General features: G+C 35.3%; 1 protein-coding gene across 3 annotated transcripts in view; it reads left to right on the top strand.

Annotated features, from left to right (window-relative positions):
- ZBTB10 (zinc finger and BTB domain containing 10) overlaps positions 1 to 11554 on the top strand; it is a 36734-nt gene extending 25180 nt beyond the window's left edge. For 2 of the 3 annotated variants that reach the window (XM_049633608.1, XM_049633606.1), the window contains exons 3-6: positions 1930 to 2028; positions 6154 to 6330; positions 6558 to 6730; positions 6995 to 11554. In XM_049633608.1, the coding sequence (XP_049489565.1) occupies positions 1930 to 2028; positions 6154 to 6330; positions 6558 to 6730; positions 6995 to 7300 (755 nt within the window). In that variant the 3' untranslated portion in view covers positions 7301 to 11554. The remainder of the gene's footprint in view (positions 1 to 1929; positions 2029 to 6153; positions 6331 to 6557; positions 6731 to 6994) is intronic. The other variant, XM_049633607.1, reaches the window with a different exon arrangement.
- The last annotated feature ends 1647 nt before the right edge of the window (positions 11555 to 13201 follow it).

The following is a 13201-nucleotide window of genomic DNA, read 5'->3' as shown; positions in this document are numbered from 1 at the left end:
CTGGGTGGCTCAGTCAGTTAAGCGTCCGACTTCAACTCAGGTCACGATCTCGTTGTCCGTGAGTTCGAGCCCCGTGTCGGGCTCTGGGCTGATGGCTCAGAGCCTGGAGCCTGCTTCAGATTCTGTGTTTCCCTCTCTCTCTTCCCCTCCCCCGTTCATGCTCTGTCTCTCCCTGTCTCAAAAATAAATAACCGTTAAAAAAAAAATGAATCTTGGAAGTAGAGGACAGATTGTCCATAAAAAGTGGCATTTAAAAAATAAAAAAAATTTTTTTCAATGTTTATTCTTGAGAGAGACCGCATGAGTGGGGGAGGGGCAGAGAGAGAAGGAGACACAGAATCTGAAGCAGGCTCCAGACGCTGAGCTGTCAGCAAGGAGCCTGATGCTGGGCTCGAACTCACGGACCGCAAGATCATGACCTGAATGACCTGAGTCAAAGTTGAAAGCTTAACCAACAAAAGCCACGCAGATGTCCCCAATTTTTTTTAAGTTTATTGAGAGAGATAGAGGCAGCATGAGCAGGAGAGGGGCAGAGATGAAAAGAGAGAGAATCCCAAGCAGGTTCTACTTTACATGGGGCTCAAATCCACAAAACTGAGATCATGACCTGAGCTGAAACCGATAGTCAGATGCTCAGCTGACTGAGCCATCCAGGAGTGCCCAAAGTGGCATTTTTAGTGTTTATTTTTGGGGCTCCTGGGTGGCTCATTCAGCTGAGCATCTGACTTTGGCTCAGGTCATGATTTTGCAATTTGTGAGTTTGAGCCCCACATCTGGCTCTGCACTGACAGCTCAAAGCCTGGAGCCTGCTTTGGATATTGTCTCCCTTTCTCTCTGCCCCTCCCCTGCTTGCATTCTGTCCCTCTCTCAAAAATAATAAACATTAAAAAGTTTTTTTGAAGTTTATTTTTGAGAGAGAGCGTGCGTGTGCACACGAGCGGGGGAGGGGCAGAGAGAGAGAGGGAGACAGGATCTGAAGCAAGCTCTGCACTGTGTATGACCTGAGCTGAAGTCGGACACTTAACCAACTGAACCAACCAGGCGCCCAATAAAAGTACCAAGAGGATGCCTTGATTTCAACTCAGGTCATGATCTCATAGTTCGTTAGTTCCAGCCCTGGGTCAGGCTCTGTGCTGAGGACGTGTAGCCTGCTTAGGATGCTGTCTCCCTCAAAATAACATTAAAAAAAGATAATGAATAGAACTATGAGCATTATATTTTTAAGCAAGGAGACCCAAGAAACTGTTTCAGTAATTCACTAATCCAAGAGAATGATGATGCCTGAATTAAGGCAGTGGTAGAGAAACAGAAGGGATGGAACAGATTTAAAAGAAATTAACAGATTGGAACCAAAAGTATTGGTATCATTAGTATGTCATTTACGCTGCCTTTCCACATCCTTTCCATGTATCAAGGTTAATTCTAAGGAATTACCTCTTCTCTGAAGCCTTGCTTTACTATTCTAGCTTTAATTGGTCTTTTTCATTTCTGAATCAATACAGAAACCATGTTTTACACACCTAGTACTTGGTACTAGCAGCAGTAGCAGCTGTCATTGGATGCCAGACACCAAAACTCTAACACTTGACTTGCATTACCTATATATATCAAATCTGTGATCTAGTTGGAAGCATATGAGGAAACTGAGGTACTTGCTCACATAGCCAGTAGCCTAATTCACCCTGTCTCTAAAGCTTATTCATGTTCAGTACAGTGTACTCACTGTTGAGTGTGCACTTGTTCTTGTGGTTGAAAACCATGTCTTAACGATTTTGTACCTTAATGGCATTAAGCATATAGCAGGTATTTAATACTTACATATATTTTTCTATTTAGTGTTGCATAAGAAACAATACCAAGAAGAGAGTGGTGTTTTGATGATGGCTATGGTATGGTTGTAAATAACTGATTAAAATATCTCCTTTTCAGACCTGGATGGTGCTCTACTCTCAGGGCCAGATTGTGATAGGAATGTGAATACAAATTTATTGGCTGAAGCCGGCTCCAATCAGGATGGAGGTGATGCTGGTAGGTGCAGTAGGATTTTATTAGTAAGAGTATGTTTAAGAGGATTTAAAGATTTGGCATTGTTTGTGTATATGTTTAAGGACCTACTGCAGTTTCTTTCCTATCTGTCTGTCTAATCAGTTTATCTATTTATTTTTAAGTAGGCTCCACACCCAGCCAGGCACCCCTCAGTTTCTTCCCTTAAAGGAGAGTAGCTATGTTTGTGATAATGCTTTGGAAGCCTGGTGAACACAAATAGATGGGTGTTTCTTATTCTTTGTGGGAGGCATTTATTTAGAGATTTTAGAATTCTTAAATATCAGAATAATTAAGTTAATAGAGATGGTGGTTTCCTGCTAGTATATACATGGAATGAGAATAATTATCCAAATGGCTAGTTAATGTATTTTAATTAGCTTTGATATAAAATAATAGTATGATTAGTGATGGCAATACAAAATGTTAATTCTGAATAGTAATATTTCTATCATTTGAACTTTGGGAGAAGTAAAGGCAAAGAATCCATGAATATTCCAGAGAATAATGTGAGTCTGAGTAAATTAGGAGAGGGAAAAGCTTTCTTAACAGAATGCCAAGCTAATAAATACAGAATGATAGAATTGAAAAATACCCCACAGGAAACAATTCAAGATCATCCATGGATGTTAAGCCACTGTTGATGGGCTTATCCCATAATGACTGGGCAAAAGACTGTTGTAATAGCATATTCACATGGTCTTCATGTTATCCCATAGATTATTTCAGTTACAAAAAAGAAAAGATTTCTTTACAATAAAAAAAACAGAAATAACCTGCCTCTTGCCATAATGCAGTAGCAGGTGCACAGCATCACCTATGCCAAAATGTTTAACTCAAATCTGATCATGAGGGAGATATCAGACAAGCCTACAGAAATCTAGCTACTCTGGGTTTTTTAAATGTTAATGCCATGAAAGACCAGCAGAAGAACCACTAGACTTCAGGAGACCAACCAAAAGGCATTATCAGTCTTGATAACATCAGGGTTCTAAAATGAGTAAAGGGGCATTTGGGGAACAGTTGGAAATTTGAATATGTAGTATGGGTTAAATGGTAGTTGGGCAATTTTAAATTTCTTGGATGCGATAAAGGTACTGTGGTTATGTTTGAAAAAGCTCTAGAAAATACATGCTATATTGAGGGGTGAAGTGAATTTCTACACATAAACATTTTCAATGGGGGATGGTCCATATAATCTTTTCAAAAAAAGTAAACCCTTGATTTAAAGCCGTTTCTCTTAGGGGTCATTTTGATCCATGTGCTTTTTATGACTGAGATCAGCCTTTGTCTTAGGATTTGAGTTCAGAAAAACACTGCTTTCTTCTTAGTTTGCCATTATGGAAAAATGTACCCTGAAGGATATTATTAAACAGTGAGCACAGTTTTGAAGTAGATCTTTAATTACCTTAATGATCTTCCAGTGTATTGAATTATAAAGGCAATACCTTTGTCAAACTGCTCATATACTTCCTATAAATAGTAATTTCTACTGTTAAAAGAATTGGGACAGGTGAAAGAAGTTTGGGTTGAGGTTTTCTTAATTTGAATTTTGTATTCTAGATATGGTGTCTCTTGTCTGTTATCCTGGATGTTTATTAGATCTTTAGATTACCTAGAGAAATACAGAATTTCGAGTATTAAAAAGTTTTAATTTTTTTAAGTTAAGTATTTTGAGGAAGTAAAAAATAGTACGTGTGTGTTAGCATTCACTAGATACATTTATTCAATAAATAGTTGAAGGGTATATGCTTTGGACATTAGCAATACAAAGGTGAGTAAAACAGGCAAGTTCTTGCTCTCAGCTTTTTTGTACTGATTTCATCAAGAACTACAAGTCAAAGCTCAGGCTTTATGTAGAAGTGTAAAACTGAAAATTGATAGATTTGTGTTCACAGGCTACCACCCCCATCCCAGTCTCCATCCCCCACACACACACATGTACACGCATGATGTCTCACTTTAGGATTCTGAAAACTTACCCTTGAACAGAAGTACATTATAGTTTAATTATCTAATTGTCAATTCAGAAGTCTTTACTGACATTAAAAAGGTATAAAGGTATTCCAAGTATAAAACAATTTACATTAATAGAAATGAATTTTTTTTTAAGTTTATTTATTTTGAGAGAGAGGGGCAGAGGGGCAGAGAGTCCCAAGCAGGCTTGTGCTGTCATTGTAGAGCCTGATAATGGGGCTCAAACCCAAGAAAGGAGAGATCGTGACCTGAGCTGAAATCAAGAGTTGGATGGCTCGACCAACTCAGCCTCCCCTGTGCCCCGATTATAGTGAAATTTTAAACACCTTAGAGACCTTTTGCATTGTTGGTTAGTGATACTTTCAATGAAGAAGAAATATTAAGTTATTTTAATTTTTTTAAATGTTTATTTTTGAGAGAGAGAGAGAGAGAGAAGGAGAGCATGAATGGGGGACAGGCAGAGAGAGAGAGAGAGGGAGACCACAGAATCCAAAGCAGGTTCCAGGCTCTGAGCTGTCAGCACAGGGCCTGATGCAGGCCTCAAACTCCTGAACCACGAGATCATGACCTGAGCTGAGGTCGGATGCCTAACCGACTGAGCCACCCGGGCACCCCAAGTTATTTTAATTTTTAAGAGAAGTAGTATATCTGGCAGGTAGATACAGGAAAATAAATTTTTACGAAGTCCTTTTTAACAAGCATTGTTTTATATAAAGTCCATGGTTTTTGTGGGAGGAAAATTAATTACTGCACAAGTGAGTGAGTATATAGCCTGGAAAGGAGTGTTCAGGCAGAGGAAAGAAGAGTTTAAGTGCAAAGTCTTGCAGAGGGACCCATTTTCCCATGGAGGAACAGTACAAAGGCCAGTATGGCTGAAACAGATTGACCAGGGGGAGTCGTTAGAAGCAAGGGCTAGAGTAGGTAAGGCTATGTAAGATTTTGGAAGTCTTTGGTTTTTACTATGAATGAGATATGGGTAGTCCTTGCAGGCTTTTGAGCAGAGCAGTGCCAGGCTCTGAATTAAAGTTCTGAAAGAATCTCTAATTGCTGAGTTGAGAGCAGACTGTAAGAGGGCAACATTGTGAGCCTGGATACAAACTCTGATGGCTACTGAAAATAATCCAGAGGCAAGAGTTGATGATTGATTGGATCAGTGTGGCAATAGCTATGGAGAATTCTGGATATGTTTACATTGCCACAGGATTCCTGGATTTAGGGAAATACATACAAATTCAAGAAGGAATCTTGTCCAGGGGTGATTGGCTGGCTCAGTCGGTGGAGCATGCAACTCTTGATCTCAGGGTTGTAAGTTCATTCAAGCAACCACATTGGGTTTAGAGATTACTTAAAAAAATAAAATCTTAAGAAGTAAAAAGGAATCATATCCAAAGGAGGTAATTTTTCTCTTAGCTAGTCTAAAGGTCCTCTGGCACAGATTCCTTAAGGGATATTGACTATTCTAATTCTACTTTCTGGATTTAAGGATGGAGTTAGAGAGGTTTTGATGAACTTCCCAAGAGGGCATTCAGTTACCTTGTCCAGTGTGTCTGAAACAACAAACGGGTGTAATAATGCGAGAACCTTGAATTTGTAATTTCCTTGTATTTATTCTTCATCTGTTTTTCTATACTGATTAGTCTTAAAAACAAGATTGTGATTATTTTGGGGACAATAAGGACACTATTCCATTCCACAGCTGGGCTTCAGGGCGATAGTCTCAAATGATATAATAATTAGGAGTAACAATTAAGAGTGCTGTTTTGAATGTTTGAAATACAGTATAAAAGAGCACTTTTCTTGTGGCCTCCATGCAGTATTAAATAGTATTTAGATTTATTTCCCTAAATTTTTCTCTACCTGTGGTTGAATTGTGTTTTAAATTTTAGTTTTCCTATTTCAGATGCCTGCCAATCAAGGTTTTATGATTAGGATAATAAATAATGGAAAAAAGTGCAATAAAGTATGCAGACATATCAGTTTTAGACTAAAATGTAGACATTTTTATTTAGCTATTTATATTAAGCTTCTCTATCATAGTGCTCATAAAATATAAATAAATATTTTTTTCTTTTAATTCTAATAAGAGGTGTTTATTACCACCATTATATCAGAATGACTTTTCAATTGTATTAGGTACTTCACATGATTTCAAGTATGGCCTGATGCCTGGCCCTTCAAGTGATTTCAAGTATGGATTGCTACCAGGTACTTCAAATGATTTCAAGTATGGATTGATACCAGGTGCTTCAAACGATTTCAAGTATGGATTATTGCCTGAATCTTGGCCAAAACAAGAAACTTGGGAAAATGGCAAGTATTAGTCATCTAAACATCTACAGATTTTTTAAATTATTTTTAACAATTAAAAGCTTCCATATTCTGGGTTTTAAAAAAATTGAATAGTATGGTAGCCCTATAATAATCCCTGTTCTCAGGGATAGAGACAAGGTTTTGATAGCAAATTTTCTGTTTAATATATAATTGCTTTTTGTGTGTGTGTGTTTTTGTTTCGTTTTGTTTTGTTTTTATTCTCAAAGGTGAATCATCTCTAATCATGAACAAGTTAAAATGCCCTCATTGTAGCTATGTAGCCAAATACAGACGAACACTAAAAAGGCATCTGCTCATTCATACGGGAGTCAGATCATTTAGCTGTGACATTTGTGGAAAACTGTTTACTCGCAGAGAACATGTGAAAAGACATTCCCTGGTAAGTAACTTTAAATATAAATGATCTTTGAGATAAACTATATTTATGTCAGGGAAGTTTAAGATATTTTAACACTATTACCTGAAATTTAGGGAAGGTTGATATTAAATAAATTGCCTTAAACAGAGAATGTGATTTATGAACTGAACTTCATACAGAAAAACAAGGTATATATTCACTCATTGTTGAATGGGTGGTTTGAGTGGTTCAAATGCATTATTGTCTGTACTATCCTTATATTGGATTTTTCCCCCCTTCAATTAGGTGCATAAAAAGGATAAAAAATACAAATGTATGGTGTGTAAGAAGATCTTCATGTTAGCAGCCAGTGTTGGAATAAGACATGGATCTCGACGCTATGGTGTTTGTGTAGACTGTGCAGATAAATCACAACCAGGAGGGCAAGAAGGTGTAGATCAGGGACAGGATACAGATTTCCCTCGGGATGAAGAATATGAGGAAAATGAAGTAGGAGAAGCTGACGAAGAGCTGGTTGATGATGGAGAAGATCAGAATGATCCATCTCGATGGGATGAATCAGGAGATGTTTGTATGTCTCTAGATGATTAACTGACCTATACTCCTCAAGGATGCTGCATTTGGACATAATATGAATCGACAATTTGAATTGTTGAACTTGAAGGCTTGCAAAATATGGTACATGCTGGATGGTAGTTATGTTGCTGTGAAAACTGTAGGGTCAAAAAGCCTTATAGCAAAAAAAAAATTTTTTTTTATATTTGCACAGGACTGTACAGCAAACAACCTTGTGGTTGGATTACATGGAGTCCCATCTTCAGTCAGTTATCAAAAATATTTTTTATTTATAGGATATACAGTAACTATTTGGGTCCTATGAATATATAGTATGTGTCCTTAAAGAGCTTACATTCATGTGCCACTTTAACATGAATGAAGAAAACCCATTTATAAGACTACAGTGACAGCTGACCCAATTACTCTGTCCATCAAACCACTCAGGCTAGTTTGTACTAGTAGAGTTTTGTTTCTATTTTTATTTTTATTAATTTTATTTTTTTTAATACAGATTTTCAGTGAGGGGCCTTTTCAACCCCATGGGTTCTACCTTTCTGTATTTTTCCATTTTAATTTGCTTCATAACTTAAACCAAGTCTCTTCTAGTCTTAGGTATTATTTCTCAATTTTGTGCTGATGGGCATGTTTATAAGAACTGGAGAGGTAATTTATTGGAATGAACTAACTGACTTCCTCCATTCCCCCTTTCCTTTTTGACATGAATTTTACTACTTTACAAATGAAGAAATGATGTTGCAAAGTTAACATGGCGAAGTTGACAAATACCACTAAAATGATTATGATCTAGAAGTAACTTTCTCCTGCTGCTGTAATCGATAAATGGTTACTATATGACATGACGTTTTCTGACATGGTATTCGGTTTTGGGTATCTGTTACTTTGGCACTATTCTGGTTTGCCTCTTTTTATTTTTGCCAGTGTACTATACCTCAGTCCTATATGAAAAGACAGAAATCTAATCGAAAGAAAAGTCGTCATAGAAACAATAAGGAAAATGGTTTGTTTCCTAATTTGACCTCCATGTCCAGTTTGGTTAGCTTGTTATGCAATATAAGTGAAATATCAGGTTTTTATTCCTGTGCCCTTTTTATCATTAAAAATAACACAAAAAGTGCATTCTCTTTTGTTTGATACTTACTGGGATATTGAACGTTTTGAAATTATGATAGATCATTATTTTTTCAATTCCTCAAAGTTACTACATCTTCATATATAGTCTTTCTGGTAGTCACCATGATTCAACAATCTGCAAAAATCTTACAAATAAGATATTGAGAGGCTTTACAATTATTCTGTTAACTAAATTCTTCAGGGTACAAGGGGTGATGTATTAAGTTGAAATTGTCAGATTTATTTAGCCTAATGACAGATGAATTAGCTGATTGTTAAACTCACAGCAGCATTTCACATAATTAATATTAACATGCATGACATTTATCAGGAACATATTGTATATTATATAAGATTGAGGGATATCATATTTTCAGCTTTCTTTTAAATAGAAATTGAGTATATTTTCCTATTTTATATCAGGTCACTAAATTATGCTATTTGTGTGGAAAAAATTGCAAAGTATACTTTGACAGACATAATCCTTTTGGTGCTCCATCTGATCAAAGTTGAAAAGCTGATAGGTTTTTTAAGAGACAAGCTTTCTCATTGTCTCCGACTTCAGTACTATAATGGTTTAATGTTAGACATTGATGTTTTTGCTTGGATAAATCAAAGATATAAAATACAGTTACATGGTTAGATACATCTTTTGTCATCTAAACTTTATTGTAGTTTCTACATAATTGTAAAACTGACATGAATAGTTTGGTTTTGATTTTGTTTAAGACTGAAGAGTACATCTTATTCTCAGTGTTCTAGACAAATGAGTATAATGTAATTCTGGTGGGGTCCAAAGTAGACGTTAGTTGGGCAAAGATACTATGAATGAAAAAGTATTTTAAACGTAAAATGTTCTGCTTTGTGAATATGTAAGTATAGTATAAAGATTTCTTTCATCCCATTATCCCCCTCCTTTAAAATAAACCATAGTTTACAATTGGTAGATCTGTCTATATATAAATATATATTAAAGAGAAAAGATATATATCTGAAAATCACCTAAATCTGCTTTATTAGACTACAGTTCACTTATTGCATAGAAACTGGACTTGGCTTTACATTCTTAATGTACTTTTACTTTTCCTCAAGATATGAACTTACTCTCTTTAAACTGAATTTTCTTTTACTACTTAAATCATTTATGTATATCTGGTAAATTATGACCAAATTTTTGTTAGATTGCATACAGTAAATTGAAATACACACTTGGTACACTACGGGATTGTTGTGCTTTTGTTTTGGTTTTAGTTGGAAACAAGGTTTGATGTAGATGGCTTGTTACTGTTAATTTAAAATATTCTATAATTGTCCATTACTTTTTATGTTGTGTTGTGACAGATTTGGCTATATTTTTAGTCAACTGAAATATGATACTTTAAAAGTTTGTTTTTAGAAAGGTAATCCAAAGGAATAATGTTTATACTCTTGAATATATTAGCCTCAGCCTATATAAAAATTTCTTCTTTAAAGTAAACATTTTACCAGAAACAGAACTGACAGATTTTTCTACTTGCTGACTGCCTAACTTATTTTGTTTCATGATCTCGAGGGACTGCCTTTTCCCTTCTAGGTCTTTTTTTAAAAATAGTTTTAGTACTAAGGTATACTACTGGACTTTTTTTTTTTTTTTTTTAAAGTATATTCTTTTTCTGACTTACAGTACAATTTCAGGAAGTTGATAGATAATAAGAACTTATGATTGGTCTCAAGGTGACAATGAAATACTCATAATTTTGTCTGTGGAGCCCTGGCAGAATTATGTGTTATACATTTGCTGAATTTTTCTCTTGTAACTTATATTTTAAATGAGAAGCATATTTTAGAGCTTGTAATTTTAATGAAGAGGAAGAATATAAACTTTCTTTCCTATTTGCTCTAGTAACAGACCCTCTCATATAAATCAAGATCATGTATTATTTCTTAGAATTCTCAGAGACAGTTACTTCCATATGGTCCCTGCATTGTTGTTATTGGCCCTCATTATTCATATTCACTAGATGTTTTGCTAAATTTTAGCACCCTAGCAATTAAGAGCTTAAAAAAACTGTAGGAAGGGGAAGCTGAACACTAATGAATAGCTTTGAAATTTGCGGGGGGAAGGGAAACACTAGCTGGTTTTGGTAGAGCCATCCTGCTGGAGAAGAGAGAAATGAATGAGTTAATTCATGTAAAGCGCTTAGAACAATGTCTGGTGCATAATAGGAGCCTAATACATCTTAGTTTAATAATAGATGTGAACCAAGAGGAAAGGGGGAGAAAATAGAAAATGAAAGGATCAGAGTTGGGAAATTTATATTCATACAGTACAGTTGTAAAAAGCCTGAAGATGACTGGAGGAGTATAATACGGGGCAAAGTGTGATGGAAGAGGAGTTTTAAAAAATAAATTTAAAAACTTCGGTAAGCTTTATGTATATTTTAAAGATTTTGTCAACATAGAAGAGTTTATTTTTCTGGATAATGATTCAAAAGCTACCATTGTTTTAGTGCCTACATGTGCCCTTGCGCTTTACATTATTTTGTCTAATTCCCTAAGGTGGGTGCTATTGTCTCCATTTTATGGAAGAGAAAAGGCTCCAAGAAATTTGCATAACATAACTTGCCCGATGTGACACAGCTACTAAGTGGTAGAGCTGGGTTTTGACCAGATCTGATTCTGAAGCCCATGTTCTTTTTAGGGGGCTCTATTAACTGCCTCATTAAACTTTTGTAGAATTTCAGTGCTTTAAAAGCAGTTTGTGTATGGAGACATGTTCTCCCCATAAAACATCATACGTTAGGAATTTGAGTGTCTAATCTTTCCTCCCCCTCAAATATCCTTATCAGTCTTTTCCTCCTAATACAGCAGTTTTGTCACCTGACTATAAATAAGACACCTGACCTCAGTATAGCACATGCTATTAATTGGCTGTGGCATTTTTATTTTTAAAAGGATGGTCTTAAAGTGAAGAACTAGATGCGAACCCCAGTTTTTGTGCCGTTCAGTCACCCAGATCCTTAAACTTAACTATGGTACATAATATATGTGCTTAGAACTAACAGGTGTTTTTTCTTAGTCACTTTAGGATTTAAAATGGCAAGTTTTTTCCTGCTGTATCCCTGCTTTCAAATGAAGTTGAACAGTTCTTAGATAGTTTAAAATGTGTTAGGGATAAGCACACTTTAAAAGATGTTTTCTGGCCCTGAATTTTATGACATTGGGTACTTAATTTGGAGTACACTGGCTATTGAGAACAAAATTTTGGGTTGAGGAGAGGGATGGTTGAGGCCATTATGAAATGGGAGAATCAGCATTTTAAACACTGTAAACATAAAAGAACGCTTTCTTCTGCCTGCTGTTTGTAAAAGCTCTTGGGGAAGATCTTTTACGAAGACCAATTTTTTAAATGTAATTTACCTACCTAGTATAAGTGTCCTAAGACATGTATGTAAACTTCCAAAACTGTTTTGTCTGTGTATTTAGAAAATACACAAGAATCTTTATCAAACCTAAAAATATAAACTTGTGAGCACTAAACTTGCTTCTGGCTTTGTGAATTTTGTTGACTCTGACATTTAATTCAGATTTCTTTGAAAGTGTATTAATTTGGACTATTTGGGGTAGGGGAGCACCTTTGTAAACTTTGACTTATGTATAATTCAGATATCTTTGTACTTAAGGTTTACACGTTTGAATTACATAATAGGGTTTTTTGGTTTGTATGTTTTTATATGAAGTGCATAAATGACTCAAACTACCTCCTCGTAATGCTTGGAGAGCTGCTTTAATTAATAGATAGCAGTGATTTGTAATCAGCATTTCATCTATCTTTTAATCTTTATTACTTTTGGGATTCTTTACAGGTTTTAGAAAACATTAAAATATTTCCCCTCTAATTTACACGTGTGCATAATTTTGGAAGTGGATTGAAAAGCAAAGGTAAACTACATCCCATATTTACTGCGTATTAGTAGACTAATGAATTACAAGTAAATCTATGTTTTGGGTGTCTGTAACTTTAATAATATAGAGAAAACATACTTGTTTTATTATTATTTTTTTAGGTATTTGTGGTTGTGGTGTTAGTAATAGAACAAAGGAAATCATAGAGTGACCAGATACAGACTTTACTAAAGAAATGAAAGTTTTGTTTGGAGAAGGGTGGCCATGTAACGTGTAAAAGCCTAGTGTCTTAAACTTATAAAAGCCGTCATGTGGCAGAATAATTACATATATTCTGTATGGTTCCAAGAGGTTAAGACTGGGACTATTTGACTCCAGATTAAAAAGCAGCTTTTAGTAATTATCCAAAGATGAAATGTAATTGCTTCAGAAAGAAACCAGATGTCCTATTGCTGGAGATATTCTAGAGAAAGTGGAAGATTACCTGATAAGCCATTTGGCTAAGGTAATAATTGACCAAACATTTCTATCCAAAGGTGTTTTGTTTTTCGCTTAAAAATTTTTGGACCATTGTAGTTAACCAGTTTTTTATCTGGTTTAGCAAGAACATCGATAAGATTATGTGTAAGTATCTCATGACACCAAAAAGGATACAGTGGAAATTAAGAACGATTGGTTTAGCTTTGTGGAAAAAATTGCTATTTGAGCTTTTTTCTTTTTCACTTTGCACATCATCACAGACCAATGTTTGGAAGGTAGTATAGGAAATTAAATTACTGGGTCCTTGGTTAGATGAGAAAATTAAAGGTCCTTCAGGTCTTCGTCTGTGTTGTAACTTTTTCTCAATTTTGAACTAAAGGAAATAAAAAATGAACCACAAGAAATCTATTCAGTTAATTATAGGAATTAAAAAATAGG

This window comes from Panthera uncia, chromosome F2, assembly GCF_023721935.1.
Source record: "Panthera uncia isolate 11264 chromosome F2, Puncia_PCG_1.0, whole genome shotgun sequence".
Classification (NCBI taxonomy): domain Eukaryota; kingdom Metazoa; phylum Chordata; class Mammalia; order Carnivora; family Felidae; genus Panthera; species Panthera uncia.
The sequence above is the reverse complement of the archived record's forward strand: the minus strand, read 5'-3'. Positions and strand labels throughout refer to the sequence as shown.